General features: G+C 47.9%; 1 protein-coding gene across 1 annotated transcript; it reads right to left on the reverse strand.

Moving 5' to 3' along the window:
• Positions 1-831: 831 nt before the first annotated feature.
• LZTS1 (leucine zipper, putative tumor suppressor 1) lies at positions 832-7105 on the reverse strand. Its single transcript, XM_006884807.1, is given in 4 exon segments — positions 832-1500; positions 4303-5106; positions 6667-7059; positions 7061-7105. Coding segments are annotated over 4 exon segments (1911 nt in total).
• Positions 7106-15922: the final 8817 nt, after the last annotated feature.

The raw sequence follows: 15922 nt of genomic DNA on the forward strand, positions 1-15922 counted from the left end.
CCCAGAGCCCAATCCATGGCCTGGTGTCAATGGCTTTAAGAAGAGAGCTCCATGAGGTCAAAGGCTATCCCCAGGCCAGTCACCTCCAGCCAGGACCAGCAGGGAGAAGCTCAGGTTCCAGCCCGTATCTGCCATGATCCTCACTAGTGAGCTTCTCCCTTGACCTCCTCTGGGTCTCGCCATGTCTCCACACTCCTGGGCTCTCCAGCCCTCCCCTCCTGCTCTGGCTTCTCCAGTGGCGGCAGCTCTGATGTTGCCAAGCCAGGCTCTGCACACTGACGCCAACCTCTCCTTATCTCTGCAGCCAGAGGAGAAGAGCCGAGGTTATGGTGGGGTCAGATGGCAAGGTTTCTAGTCAGGAATGGTTTCCTTTTATCCCCAAGGAATCCTAAGATATCCAGGGAGAAAAGACCGTGGGAAAAGAAAAGGGATGGAAAGTTCTGCCCTGGGAAGGGGCGCACCCAGCCTCTGGGGCCGCCACCAACTTCCTAGGAAGAGGGTGCCTCTTTTTTCAATGGCTTGTGTCAGCCCACCCAAGGCCTCTGCTGGGGAACGAGTGGGGCTTAACCAAAGCAGGGAGACCTCTGTGCCTCTTCTCTGGGGAAGGCCAGGGGAGTCAGAACCTATTTCTGGTGAATAAAGGGTTGGTGAACACCAGGAGATGGAACGGGTAGAAAGGCTGATCCCCAAACCCTCCCTCCACTCCAGGCTCTATGTGTGTGTCTGGGGATTGGCTTAGCTTCGAAGCCTAAGCAGGGAGACTGAGCAGGTAAGTGGCCTCTCACGGGCTCAGCACCCCTGCTCCCAATGCCTGGCCTTACTCCTCCCACTTCAGATCTCAGTGGCTATGATGTCCTCATAGGGGATGTCGGCCCCTTCAAGGTCAATCTCAAAAGGCTCTCCTGCACCCTCCCCTCGGGCCAGCTGCTGCAGGGCCTTTTCGAGGCGTTGGTTGCGCTGGTACATGGCCAGGTAGCTCTGTTGTAGCTGCTTCTGGTACTGGATCACCTTCTCCTTCTCCTCCTTCCACACCAGCCGCTCGTGCTGGAAGCCTGAGGACAGCTGGTCATGGCCCTGCCGCTCCTCCTTCAGCTCAGCCCGCAGCCGCTCCAACTCCCGCTGCAGGGCTGGGATGTCCTCGGAGAAGGCAGCGCCCTGCCCGGCACCCAGGCCCCGCAGGGCGGCGCCCTCCCGCTGCAGGGCAAGCTGGGCCCGTAGCTCCAGCAGCTCCTGCTCCAGCAGGTTCACCTTCTCTCGCAGCAGCTCAGACTCATTCTTCTTGCGCTGCAGCTCATTCTCGCAGACCTCCAGCTCCAGGCCCTTGGTGCGCAGGGCGCTCTCCAGGTCCTGGGTCTTCAACTCCATGCCTTCCAGTTTGCCCCGAGCGTCCTTCAGCTGAGCCTTCAGATTGAAGATCTCATTGGTCTTGGCATTGACCTCTGTCTGGGACTCCTTCAGTTGCTGCTTCAGGAGTGAGATCTCGCCTGATTTCTGACACACCTGCCAAGGGTGAGGGCCGGGAGGAAAGAAGATGCCAAGAAGTGAGTTTCCTCAGCGCATTCTATATTGGTGCCTTACTTGAGTCTTCAAACATGGTGGCCTTGATGGCACATGATGGTCAAGGCAAAAAACCAAACTCATTTCCCCTGAGTTGATTCTGACTCATAGTCAGAATCCTATAGTCAGGCCCTATTAGAACAGAGTAGAACAGTCCACAGGGTCCCCACTGCTGTAAATCATTCCAGAAGCAGACTGCTACATTCTCCTCATAAGGAACATGGTAGGCTTGAACCTCTGACTCTCTGTTAGCAGCTAAATGTTTAACACTGTACCACCAGGGCTCCAGACAGAAGGCCAAGCCCCTCTAAAGACATCTTTCATTCTCCATCCCAGCTTAGTCCACAGGCCTGCTTTATTCTCAGTTCAGGATCTACATTTCAACTTGTGTCAAATCAAAGGAATTGGTTCAATGTACCCAAGCCTTGTGGCTTCATCTGCTACATTAACACCAATACTCTTGAATTCAGTGTCCATCTTATTTCTATAATTCCTATTTATGGGTAAACCCTCTGACCTCACCCCTACACCCTACTACACCCAGCTCTCCTCAAAGACTACATTCACATATGCACCAAGGTGTCACCAGAGACTAAAGCGCCATGCTTGGCTCATAAATAGGGACCAATAAAAAGCTGCTGAATGATGGATCTTGTTTCTTCATCTGTCTTATGGCTTCACCTTTTCTACTCCTACACCTCAAACTGTGACCAAGAGCCGTGATAATGCAAACCGAAGAACTCTAGAAGACCCACTTTTCTCTGGTGTACTGGCCATTCAGGGTCCAAGGTGACCCATAAGAAGACCATGAGCAGTCTGGCAGGCTGCCTCTTGAGAGTGCTTACTGCTGTCCCATGATGACCATGATGGACGTCCAGAGCAAAGGCCAGCTTCTGGCCCACTCCAGAACGGAACCTCAGAGTAAGACTAGACGCTACTTTTACTTGTCTTCTCAAATGGGGAAATTCCTCGGATCTCTCAGGAGCTGGCACTAGAACACAGCACAGGTTCAGTCACCCACAGCGTTGACCTGGGACTCTGGGAATGCTTTCCCATGTCCAAGCCATATTCATTCCAGGTAGGGATCAGTACAAGGCATGGCTGAGGCACAGGCTCTGAAGAAGACCACCTTGATCTGAATCCTGCCTCCATCCCTTTGGACACCAGGGAACCTGGCTGCATTTGTGCATGGTGGTATAGAACAGTGATCAGCAATGTGAACTCTGGGGCCCAACTCAGGATCAAACTGTAGCTCTTAACATGCCATGACTTTGGCTGGATAGGTCATTAATTCCTATACAACTTCTCTGTGCCTCAGTTTCCTTAATTATAAATGAAATTAAAATTTAGTATCAGTGCCTACTTCATAATGCTGTTGTAAGGTTGAAATGGGAAGACCTAGGGCATGGCATTAACAAATACCCTAAATAATGATTTATGATTAATAAAAACCTGTTAATAAGATGCTTATGTATCATTATAAAGGACACATATATGCATACTTTTTTATTTGAGCTTTTACTATGTTGTCTTGCTGAATAATCTGGGAATAAGGTCCCAGCACTGTTCAGCTTGACTTGAAAGGACAAACAAGGATGGATGCTTAACACTAGCACTAGGTCTACCTCTGAGAAGCCTCAGAGTGCTGCAGTCCTGGTCTGCCTGGTAAGCCATGGCTTGGGTTGAGTCTGCTGCACTCACAACAATGAGGAAGAGCAAAGGCAACACTCAATAGCCAACATAGGCTTCTCTTTGGGGAAAAATGGCAAAACAGTAAAGAACTCTTTTCATTACCTGCCCACTCCCCCAACCCACCTCGTCCAGACAAAGAATTGTTTTATTATTCTCTGCTCCTGGATACACTGGTCAGTGAAGTTCCCAGGACATGTGCAGGACATTCCAATGCAAAGAAGACTGCTGTGCTCTTGTGGGTGGACACTAACCTGGCTAGGATGCTGGTCGACCCAGGCCCTGACATATAGGGTTTGACAAATGGTCTTGAGTTCCACTTCCCAGGGTAGGATGGGGTTGTACAACATAGCTGCCATATGCAAGCCCCTCTCACCTCATCACCCCAGGCCTCTCCAGGTAAGAAAAGCGTCTTTTCCACTCACAGGATGTGGGTTTTACACTGGTTTTTCTACAAGGTTGGTCAAGATGCTCCATTCCCAGGTGTGCCTGAATGGGACGTGTGTGTGTGTGTGTGTGTGTGTGTGTGTGCGCCTGCCCTCCACCTTGGCCCATCCAATAGAAGCTTCCACTAACAAACACTTCTGCAATGGATGGTCAATTCATCACTGAAACCTAAGAGGGTCATTCTTGCTAGTGGTGGTGTCACTTCCTCAAAAGCAGTGTATAAATTCTGTTCTTCCTATTCACTGTGCATGAACTCAATCATGGCTGTGCTGCTGAGACATCTGGCAGCAGATGAAGTGAGGCTGGGCCTTGGTTAAGTGGACTCCAGCCTCTCAGCCAATGACTCAGATAGTACATTTTATTCACGTTTGATGGTGTGGAGACAGCAGGAGGCCTTATTCTGTACTGAGGGGAAAAAACTGCATCCCTCCCACTTCTATGGTTTTACCAAGAAATCTCTTTGGGTCATCAATCTAGCTCACTAGCCAGTCCACCCGAGCAGTTGAGCAGTTTGTATTCACACATACTTGTTAGACCCTGGAAGTGAGAGCAGAGGACTAGTATCAAACACCTGACCGCCCCAAGCCCCAACCACTGCACTCGCCTCACCTCCCACTGTGTCTCCTCAAGCGCAGGTGCGAAGTTGGTCTTCTCCTTCTCATAGGACCTCAGCTTGGTCTCCAGCAGGTCCTGCTCCTTCATGAGGCTCTCGAGCTCCTGCCGGAGCTGCCGCTTCTCCTGCTGGAGCTGCAGCACCTGGAGGTGCAGCACCTGCTGCGTGCGCTGGCTCTTCTGGGAGGCCTGCTTCAGCTTGCTGGCGCACTTCTGCTCCAGGCCCTCCTGCTCCTCTTTGCATCGCCGCTGCCGCTCCTCGTAGGCCTGGCTGGAGGCCAGCTCCTTCTCCTCAAAGCTGCGCTGGAGCTTCTGGAGCTCGCCCTCCCTCTCCAGCAGCTTCTGCTCGAGCTCCTGGATGGTGCACTCGTCCGTGGAGATGGGGGAGCGGACACACGAGGGGCCTTTGTCCACCTTATTCTGGTGGGCCAGCTTGCTACCCCCATCGGAGAAAGACAGAGCCTTCAGGCTCATCATGTTGCTGTCCTGCAGGATGATGCCCTGTGTGATGTTGTGGGCCGAGCCTCCAAAACGGCTGGTGGGCCCCACAGGGGTGACCAGCGGGTCAAGCTGGTAGCTGCTGCTAGTGCTGTGTGTAGGGAGGCTGGACATGGAGTTCCGGCCAGAGTCAGACAGCGCGCCGGAGCACAGGCTGGGCTTCAGCTCCTGCTCCTTGGGTTTGTCTGGGGGGACAGGGTGCAGCTGGTGGCTGCCACTCTCAGGGGAAGAGTGGAGGAGGGCTCCCGACCGAGGCAGCATGGGCTTGAATGCAGTGGGCCGCACCGCCCCTTTCTCTGAGCCCTGCGAGGAAACAGACCACGTTGACCTTTATTATCTCCCTTCAACACTCGTCTAGTCTCTGTCCCACCACACAGTTTCTGTGACCCACTCCTGAGCGCATTCCAGCCCAGCTGGCCCCCTTCTCGGTCAGTAGTCAGAGATCTCACCTGTTGCTGTAATGCTGCCTAATATGGTGAATCTAAGGGGCAGACCTTTGGTACTTACTCAGACATGTTGTTTTATGAAACGTCAAGCTATCACCAGCCTGTGAGAGTCTTCCTGAGACAAACATCCTTTGGGGGTTCATTGAGATACTGGGACTGGGGCTCTGGCTCTGGGGTTCTTGTGTGATATAAGATGAGGACATCAAGCTGGCCTCTGGAGGCCCAAGGTCTAGTCTGGACAAGATGCATGTCCCTGTACAAGCAGACCAGGATTACTGTCTTCACTGTCCCTTACACTTGGAGCAAGAACATGGGCCCTGACCTCTCACTAGTCTGGAAGGATCACTTGAGGCAACAATCCTTTTTTTAAAAAAGCACCATTTTCATCACCACGGTACTTTTCAGTTTAAAAAGCATTTTCTTTTGCAAAGCTCTTTTCAAACATAAAAGGCCATTTTCCTAATATACCAGAGCCGTGAATTCATTTCCACCAGGTGGGAAGGAGGAGGGAAGATTGAAAAGGAAAATTGTTTTCCTGCCCCTGGTGGGAACCAGGGGTATTTGGTTGAGTAACTGAGCAGTCAGGAAGCTTTTGCCGTCATCACTGTTGAACTAACAGTAACAACACACTTGCAGCCCTCGTGCAGCCAAAGATACTTCCAGGCCCGTCTGAGGTGAGGAATGCACTGCACCACTAGAACAAGTAAGGAAAAGGCCTCGGCTCTGTGGCGCAGGAGTGGAAGACTGAAGCTCGCTTCCCAGACAGGGAGCGCACTTTATGTGGTGCCAAGAATAAACCATGTCTACAGACATGCTCATGTTTTTATGATCTTGCAGAGCTTTACAGACAGATTAGGAGGAAGGGCTTGGTGATCTACTTCTGAAAACTCTATAGATCACACTGTCTGAGCCCCAGTCAGAAATGTGGATGGCCCAGGATTGGGAAGTGGTTCATTCCTCTCTCTGTGCACGAGGCTGGCATGGGCTGGGGGCCAACGTGCAGGCAGGCAACCACTACCCAGGAGGGATATACAGAGTCGGCCACAGAGAGAAGCTGCAAACTTGCCAAACATACTCTTCATCTGCTCTTACAGATAATGCAAAATTCCCTCCCCTTCTCATGTGCTTGAAAATGACACTGTCTGTCCTACCTTAAGAGTCCAGAGTTACATCCCAGCAGTGCTCAGGCAGGCTTAACTTCCATAGTACTCTTTGTTTTCAAGTGGGCTAAGACTCCTGGTTTGGGCAACTGACCAGGGCTCTACTCCCTTGTCCAAGCTTGGCTTTCTGTGCTAAGCTGCCATTAACACCTCTTTTAGAGATTGAAAGGTTTCAGAGTTCTTCCCCACTCCTGCCCCCATTTTGATCTCTTCTGGCTCTCTAACTCTTCCCACCTTCACCACAGACCCTCACTTACCATTTCTAGCTGATTGGAGAAGGGCATGTGCTTGGGTGGGGTGGACAAGCCGAAGTCCACCCCAGCCTGGCCCATGTCCCCACTGGACAGGGCCGTGTAGTCTGGGCGGTGGGAGCCCCGGGCCTTCTGGCTGACCTTGATGTAGAAGAAATCTTCGCTCTTGCCCATTTTGGAGCTGGACTTGCCATGACCCGACTCCTGGGAAAAACCGAACCTCAGCAGTCCATCCGAGTACCGATTGAGCTTCTTGAGTTGGGAGGACTTGCGCAGCTTGTACTGGGAAGCCCGGCAGTGCTTGCTGTGGAAACCGTGGCCGGAAATGAGGCTACTGACGCTTCCCATGGTGACTTGGTGCCAAGGAGAGGCAGGGCAGGGAGGGAGCCTGGCGGGGCTGTGACAGCAAGGGGCAGTCCTGATTCCGTGAGAGGGCTGCAGTCATAGCAAAATCCTCACAGCCTGGGAGACTGTAGACCTGGAAAGAGACATAAAGCAGAAGTCAGTCTGAGAAGGGGCCAGTTCTCAATGATAACTAAGTCTCACTGTCAGAGCAATGTGCATCATAAGTCCAGCCCTGTTTCTGCTATTGGGTCCTCCTTTCAACCTCACTTTCCCCACCAGTTGAGCAAACATTCACTGAGAATCTACTTCAGCTAGTTTCTACGCAACACCGGGGACAAGGGAGTCAACGAAGTGATCACAGTCTCTACACTATGGCGATTCCATTCAGCAGGTAAATATGTATAACATTAAAGGACAGGTCCCTGAGAGACATAAATGAATTACACATGGTTAGCCGCCAGATGATTGGCAGCTTATATCCACCTGGTAGCACCAAGGAAGACAGCACCTTGGCAATCTGCTACCATGAGATCACAGCCATTGAAAACCCGATACTTCATTTCTACTCAGACACACACAGGGGGCCACAGGAGTTGGAATCAACGGCAATGGATCTATCAAGGGATATACGCAATATGGGAAGAAAACAAAGCTGAGTTAGAAGGACAGAGTTTGGGAAGGTGTTATTTTATGTAGCCTGGGTAGTCTCTGTTACATTATCATCTGAGGAGACATAAAGGAAATGAAAGAGCAAGTCTCACCAAATCTGTGGAAAGACATGAAAGAAGACTTGTGGGGTGGGACATAAGATATATAGGGAGAATATGGCAGGACATTTACATGCAGGAGCTGTTAGTGCACAAGAACCAGCCAAAAGAGTAGATGAGGGCACTCGAAGAGTAAATGCAGGAGCACAACACTGACAGCTAGTGCATGAGGCAATCCATGAGGAGCAGAGGGCAAAGGAAACTCAGGAAGCCTGGACAGTGGTGTAGGAGACCAAAGAAGCAAGCAAATAAACTGACACATAAGGATAGTTGTCAAACGCTGCTAAGAGGTCAAGATCGATGACAACTGAGAACTGGTCAATGGACAGCCATGTGGGAATCATTGGTGATCATAACAAAAATAGGTTTGATTGAGTACTAAGAATAAAGGCCTGACTGAAAAGAGTTCAAAGGAGAAAAATTGAAGGAAATAATTGTAAGCTTGAAAGTTGAAAAGAACATGATGGATGTGGTTTGGATTCTCAGCTATGACCACTGAAGCTAACTATTTAGTCATTAGCTTTGCAAATAAATTCTATGACATTTAATTTTTCTTAAAAAGACTTGTTTGGATAGAGTTGTCTCTTGCAATCAACACTTAAAGGTAAGTATGGAAAGCTTGCCAATAACCAGGCAGAGGAACAAATTGGGATGTCACAAGCTGTACATGTACAGGTTTAAGTACAGATTTTGAAACCTAGGAAAGAAAGGCAGTGTGATTGCTGTGCATTGTTACAGAAGAGAAACTGCATGCTTCATGAAACAAGAAAAAAAGAGTCTTGCATTTTAGCCCTGCTGTAAACTACACTGTTAATACTAAAAGAGCTAAAGAACCCCAAGGGTTATGGGGAGCCATGAATCCAAGCCTACGAAGAGTCCCATGACTCTGTAGGCTGTCAATATGAGGGCTGGGATTCCAGACTGCATTGCTCACCTAAAGGATAAAGTAGAAATGTTATGAATAATTGTATTCCGGTGCATTACGCATTATACTGTTAACAAATAGGTCAGCAGTTTGAATTTGCCAGGTGCTGCAAGACAGTAAGATGGGCAACCTCCTCCTAAAAAGCGTAACAGACTTGGAAACCCAATGGAGGGCTGATAGGCGTTGGAATGACGTAAAGGCAAAGGGTTGGTTTAGACTGGTTTGGTAGTCTATTAGTAAAAATACAATAAAACATCTATCATATCTAACTTTAATAATGTACTTTTACGCAAAAGTTTTTGTGTGTGTACCGTAGAGCTGGAACCGACACACAGATGACCCTCCAGCAGGTTTTCAGAGTTTACATTAATTGCAGTTAATTGTACGGGAGGAGAATGGCCATCCTTCTGTAGAGCAGCTGGTGGCCTTGTGTGTCTTCGGGATTGCAGCGCAGCTTCTTGCCACTAGGCCACCAGAGCAACCTTAGTAAGTAAATCAACTTAATCAGAGTCAGTAGGCCAAATTGGATTAATAGAATCAAAGAAATGTAATAAAATCCACTTCATGGGATTGTTATGAGAAGTACATGAAATGCCACTAGAGTAGCTCTGATACTATACAAATACAAGAAAGATCTGTTAATATAATTATTTTTCAAATTTCCATACTAACCCCTAATGTCAAAGATGAAGAAATTGAGGATTTCTATCAACTTCTGTAGTCTGAAATTGATCGGATAGACAATCAAGATGCACGAATAATAACAACTGGAGGCTGGAATGCAAAAGTTTTAAACAAAGAAGAAAGATGAATAGAGAAAACATGGCCTTGGTTACAGAAATGAGGCTGGAGACAGAATGACAGAATTTTGCACTATCCATGATTTATTCATTGCTAATGATACCTTTTTAAAAAACATAAACTTCGACTAAACATATGGACCCCACCCGGAGGAATACACAGGAATCAAACTGATGACATCTCTGGAAAGGGAAAGATATGATGGGAAAGCTCAGTATCAGTAGTCAGAACAAGACATGGGACTGGAACAGAGTATTGATTCCTCATATGCAAGTTTAAATTGAAGCTGAAGAAAGGTAAAAGAAGTCCATGAGAGCCAAAGTACAAATCTGAGTTTATGCCACTTGAATTTAAAAACAATCTCAAGAATGGATTTGACGTCTGGAACAGTAATGACTAAAGATCAGACAAGCTGTGAAATGACATCATCCATGAAGAAAGCAAAAAGTCACTAAGAAGAAAGAAAAGACCAAAAATAGATATCAGAAGAGACTCTGGAACTTGTTCCTGAGCACAAAGAAGCTAAACCGGAAAGAAAGGAAGCAAAATAACAGAATATTTCAAGGAGTAGCTAGAGCAGCACTTGCTGCAGAAGTTCAAGGATTACAGACTTCCATATGGATTGAAGCTCAACATCAAGAAAACAAAGATTCTCACCACTGGGCTGATGGGTAGCATCATGATACATAGTGAAAAGATTTAGACTGTTGACAGCTTTAGTGTGCTTGGCTCTACAATCAACACTCTTGGTACCAGCAGCCAGAAAATTAAAAGATGAATTGCATTGGGGACATCTGCTGTCAGAGACCTCTCCAATGTACTGAGGAGCAACGATGTCAGTCTGGAGACTAGGGTGCACCTGATACAGGCCATGGTCTTTGCCATTACTTGCTATGCTTCAGAGAGCAGGACAATGACTAGAGATGATAGAAGGAGAGTTGATGCCTTTGAGCTGTGGAGCTAAAGAAGAGTATTGAATATACCATGGACTCCTAGGAGAACAAACAGATCTTAGAAAGGGTGAAACCAGGCTGCTCCTTGGAAGCAAGGATTCTGAAGCTCCATCTGACATACTTTGGACATGTTGCAAGGCAGGATCAGTCCTTATAGAGGGATGTCATGTTTGGGAGGGTGAAGGGACGGTGCAGGAGAGGAAGACCCTTGATAAGATGGATTGATTCAGTCACTGGGGGAATGGGGATAAGTGTCTCAGAGACAGTGAGATTGGCAAGGGATAGAGCAGGATTTAGGGCTAGTGTACATAGGGTCACTATGAGTTGCAAGTGACTCGATGGCACATAACAACAACAGCTAGGGAAATATTATAACAAAATGTGCAAACCCAGAGTTAGAAAACCAACAGAGAAAACATGGTCAGCACTTTTTAAGCGGAAAGAGCTGGTACACAGCACAGGCTAGGCTCCACAGATGTGTGTAGCTACACAGAAGGCAAAGACATAGGTGCTGACCTCATCATGAAGCTGATAATATAATTAGAATCTGATTATAACTACACGTGAATCCATTTCCTTCTCTGCTTCCCCACTGCCACCTCTCACTGGGACTTTTAGAGCCTCGAAACTTGTTTTTCTACATACACCAGATTCTGAAGTGTCCAGGCCACCACAACTCCCTCATGAAAAGCTTTCAAAGCATTCACTCTTCTCAGTAAGGCTATTCACTCACAGGCTCTGTTTTGCCAGTGCTCCAATCTTATCTTCCACCATTCTTCCCTTGTTCACATCCGAAATACAGTCCCAGTCACCTCTTTGTTTCCTACACACACCCAGTCTTCCCACTTAGTAACGTTTGCACCTAGTGATCTCTATCTGGAATTCCCTTCCCCTGGGTCTTTATACGTGTCACAATTCCTCATCCTATGGTTCTGAACTCAAATAGCACCTCTAGCTTTTTCTTGTTACTCTATTAGGGAGCTCGAGTGCCTTAGGGGTAAGAAGCTGTGCTGCAATCCCAAAGGCACTTGGTTCAGATCCACTAGCTGCTCCACAGAAGGATGGCCAATCTCTTCTCATGTGATTTACTGCCTCTGAAAACCTGCTGGAGGGTCAGCTCTCGGTCAGTTTTGACTCGATGGCACACAACAACAACAACAACTACTACTACTATTCTGTGAAAACAGAAACCCACTGGAGGGTCAGCTCTGAGCCTCTTCTGACTTGGCAGCAATGCATGATCCTTGGATGATTTGTTGTGCAGCAGCACTATTCTAGGTTCTAGGAGACTGAGGGAGGAGGTAGACAGATGAGGCCCAAAGGAGAGGGGCAGTTAAAAATGGCCACTACTGGTCCTTCTGGAGGGCAGTCTTCTTCCTTAGCCCTGGACAGTCTATGTCCCAATCTGATACACACAAAAAATTCCTCTGATCCTGGGACCCAACCAAAGTTAAGATTATCACTTATCTAAGATTATCTAAAGAAGAGAGATTTTTTAAAAACAAAAGAAAAAAAAGCAAAGAGAATAGGAGTCAAAAACAGTGAGTGACAAAAGACCCCCTTCTCACTCCAGTTACTTCTAAGAATCTGGCCTCAGGGAATTCAGGAGACATCCTCTCCTCGCCGCCGTTCCCCAAGACAAGAGTCAACATTTTCAACCTGGAGAGATCATCACAGAAAACCTGGCTGCGATTCCAACCCACTCCTATTGATCTCTATCTTTAGTAAGGATAAGGTGAAGGGGAAGTTTTTATTTCTAGAGAACAATTTCTCATTGGTCCAACGTCCCTAAATTGGAAATAAGTAATCATATGGACCTTAGAAGAGGACCTCTGCTGGCCCAGTGATAAGAAACTGCACTGCAATCCCAAAGGCACTTGGTTCAAATCCACCTGCTGCTCTGCAGGAGAAGGAGAGCAATCTCCTCCTGTGAGATTTACTGTCTCTGAAAGTCCACAGGAGGGTCAGCGATGGGTCCGTTCTGATCCAAAGATACACAACAACAATGGACCTTAGAGATCTAAGAAGGGAAAAAGAAAAGGAAAGAACCGGAGAACTCTGATGTGAACATTACACAACTTCCTCCTTATCTTAATCTCATAGACAAGGAAATCATATGGAAGTATACTACTTGTCATAAAAACTAAAAAGGACAAAGCTATTATAATAGGGTGTTTTTTAAAAAAATAGAATGAAAAAATTTGAAAAGGGTAGAAAAAAAAAGAGAAGCCACAAGTAGATGGTAGAAGGAGTTCTGGTGCAACAGTTAAGCACTTGGATGCTAACTGAAAGGTTGGCAGTTCAAAACCACTGGCCTTCCCATGGAAGAAAGAGCTGGCATTTGCTTGCAGAAAGCTTGTTGTTGTTGTTGTTGTTAAGTGCCTTTGAGTCGCAGGAAACTCTTAGCGACCCTATGAGGGAGAGTCCTCAACGCTTGGGTTTCTCTCATCCTCTCTCCAGGTTCATAGAGTTTCCAGAGGCAAGCTATTATGGAAGTGGATGCCACTCCTTCTTCCAAGCTTGTTTTACTCTGGGAGCTCCACCCCACTCTCTGTCAGCATTGGGTAATCAGCCATTAACGCATTTGACACATCAGCGTCACAGTGTTCAGCCTCACAGCAACGACAAGTGACCATGGGACAGCAACTTGTACACCAGGGCTATATGACCTGGAGGAATGTCTGAACAAAAACAATGAAAGAGTCAGGAAAATTCTATGAGATAGTTCCTACTCTGTTACACAAGGTCATTAAGAATCATAAAACAAACTACACCTTGAGTCCTATCTCAGACAGTTAACAAACACACCTGGGCTGACTGGTCATGTTCTCCCAGAAGCACCTTGGAAGAAAGGCCTGGTGATCTACTCCCCCAAAACTAGGCCAAGCCTGCTAAAAACTAACTGCTAAATTCTACTCTGGTGAGGTGGGACGTATGAGAAATAAGCTAGCTGATGGTCTGGCTGGAACTAACTCCAGCTGCTTCTCAGGACCTGTTCCATATAATTCAGGAAAACTTTCCCCTCAGTATCAGTTGCTGGTCTATACCTTCAATTCATCCCTACCAGGATCCATGACCCCCACCCCGCCTTTACATTCCCACCCCTCTCATCCTGGCCACAGGCAGCACTAAGTGCAGTGGCACAGCCAAGGCTGAAGAAAACGGCATGTGAAGTCCTGCTCCTCTATGTGTAGGTGGGAATTCGTCTAAAACGCCTCCAGTATTCCCCTTCTCACCACACACATTCCATTCTGCCCTTTTCCTTTTGCAAAGGAAAGTAGAACTAGAACCCAAGTGGCAAGTTTCTTCCGGAATATGGAGACAGAAATGTGTGTGTGTGTGTGTGTGTGTGTGTGTGTGTGTGTGTGGTGCGTTGTAAAAGAGATCCTCTGGGCTCAGAAAAGCAGCCCAGTGGCGGAGCATACAACCGTTATCACACTGCTAACTCCAATTCTAATCCACCCGCAGCGCTAGCATAGGAAGATTTACAGCCTCAGAAACCCAATGCCAGGCCAGTAGGGGTGGAAACTGATTCCATGGCTGAGGAGGTTTTTGCTTCAGTGGCTAAGGTGAGAGATAACATAACTCACCCTCTCATCCCTAACAAATTGTCTCTCTTCCGTTGGGGTGAACCTTCTATACCCTCGCTCACACTAAAGCCTGACTTCTGACCAGAGAAGGGGAGGGGAAGGATTCAGCTCTGCCTCCCTCCTCCCCTCCACACAGTCGTCTGGCGTCTGCAACCAGAGGTCGCTCAGCCTCCAACTCCCCCGCACACATCTCCATCCCCTTCCTCCTTGTCTTGGTTCTTTCCTCGCCTGCAGTCCACCCGTCTCCCCCTCTCCACATCACAGGTTCCCTCTGGTTCCCCCATAATAAATGGTCTTGTGAGGAGGATGGACAGCTCGACTGGCACCGCGCGCGAGGCACTCACAGGCTGCGCAGCGGGAGCGTCCCTGCGTTTGCGCCGACACAGGCCCTGTCCTGCTGGCTGCGCTCCGCCGCCAGCCCCGCTATGGTTGTGCTGGTGCCAGTGGTGCAGCTGCAGCGTGCGGACCTACCCAACACTCTGCCTTACACGCTGCCAATCAAAGCCCCCGCGGGCGAGGGCAAAGATCTGCTCCCTCCCTCACCTGCATCCTCCTGCAGCGGCAGGGCGGCAGGGCGGGCTGCCATGCCCACTCCCTACACCCACCAGCAGGAGATCCCACTGGGGTGTCTTCAAAAACTGCCAAGCACGTTAGCCTTCGAGCAGAGCCCAGCGGGACTGCTGTGTTGGGATTTCTCTGGTCATTTATTCAACAAATATTTACGTAGCATAAGACAAGGGGCCAAGCACTATGCAAAGAACAGTGGATGAAGTGGGAGCAGGAGCGTTAAAGAAGCTGAGGCAGAATCGTTAAATGCAAAAGGGAGGAAAGCAAGAGCTAGGAAGAGAGTCCCCCTCCTTTGCTTGGTATGTTTAACCATAAATGGAGTGGAGGAGACCTTGGTGGCACAGTGGATTAAGCACTGTGATGCTAACCAAAACATCATCCTTTTCAATCTACCAGCTACACCTCTGGAAAAAGGTGAGGCAGCTGATTCCTTTAAGATTTATAGCTTTAACAGAGAAAGTAGGTGAAAAGAATAGCAATATACAAGTAGGGTTTGCTTCTTCTTCTTATGTGCTGCTTTCGAGTCGCTTACGCCTCATCCCGACCCTATGCACCTATGCACAAGAGCTTTGAACTCTGTCCTATCCTGAGCCAATTTCATGCTCTCTGAGACATCTGCCCTTATATACCTGAGTCACTGTGTCAATCCATCTCATCCAAGCTATCACTCTCCTGTATTGTCCCTCTACTCCTCCAAGTATGATATCCTTCTCCAAGGACTGGGCCCTCTTGGCAACATGCACAAAATATGTGAGATGGAGCTTCAAAATCCTTGTCTCTAGATAGCAAGTTGGATTCCCTGTCTCCAGAACAGACCTGTGTATTCATGACAGTCCATAGTTCAGTACTCTTCTCCAGCACCACAACTCAAAGGCATCAATTCTTCATCTGTCATTCTTAGTCACTGTCCAGCTCTCTGATGCACAGCAAATAATTTCGAAGACCATGGCCTGGATCAGGCACACCTCAGTCTCCAGACTGACATCTCTGCCCTTCAGTGCTCTGAAAATGTCTCTGACAGCAGACTTTCCTAATCTAATTTGTCTTTTGATTTCCTGATTGTTGGTGCCAAGAGTGTTGATTGTGGACTCAAGAAAGCTAAAGTTTTAACAATTTCAATCTCTACTCCATCTATCATGGTGCTATCTATTGGCCTAGTGATGAGAATCTTTGTTTTCTTGATGTTGAGCTTCAATTAATATTGAATACTGCAGTCCTTGATTTTCTGCAGCAGATGCTTTAGGTCCTCCTCAGTTTCTGTAAGCAAGTTTGTGGCATCTTCATAACGCAAGTTATTAATGAATCTTCCTCCAA

The sequence above is a fragment of the Elephantulus edwardii genome, unplaced genomic scaffold, assembly GCF_000299155.1.
Source record: "Elephantulus edwardii isolate Elephantulus edwardi_28Jun2011 unplaced genomic scaffold, EleEdw1.0 scaffold00038, whole genome shotgun sequence".
Classification (NCBI taxonomy): Eukaryota; Metazoa; Chordata; class Mammalia; order Macroscelidea; family Macroscelididae; genus Elephantulus; species Elephantulus edwardii.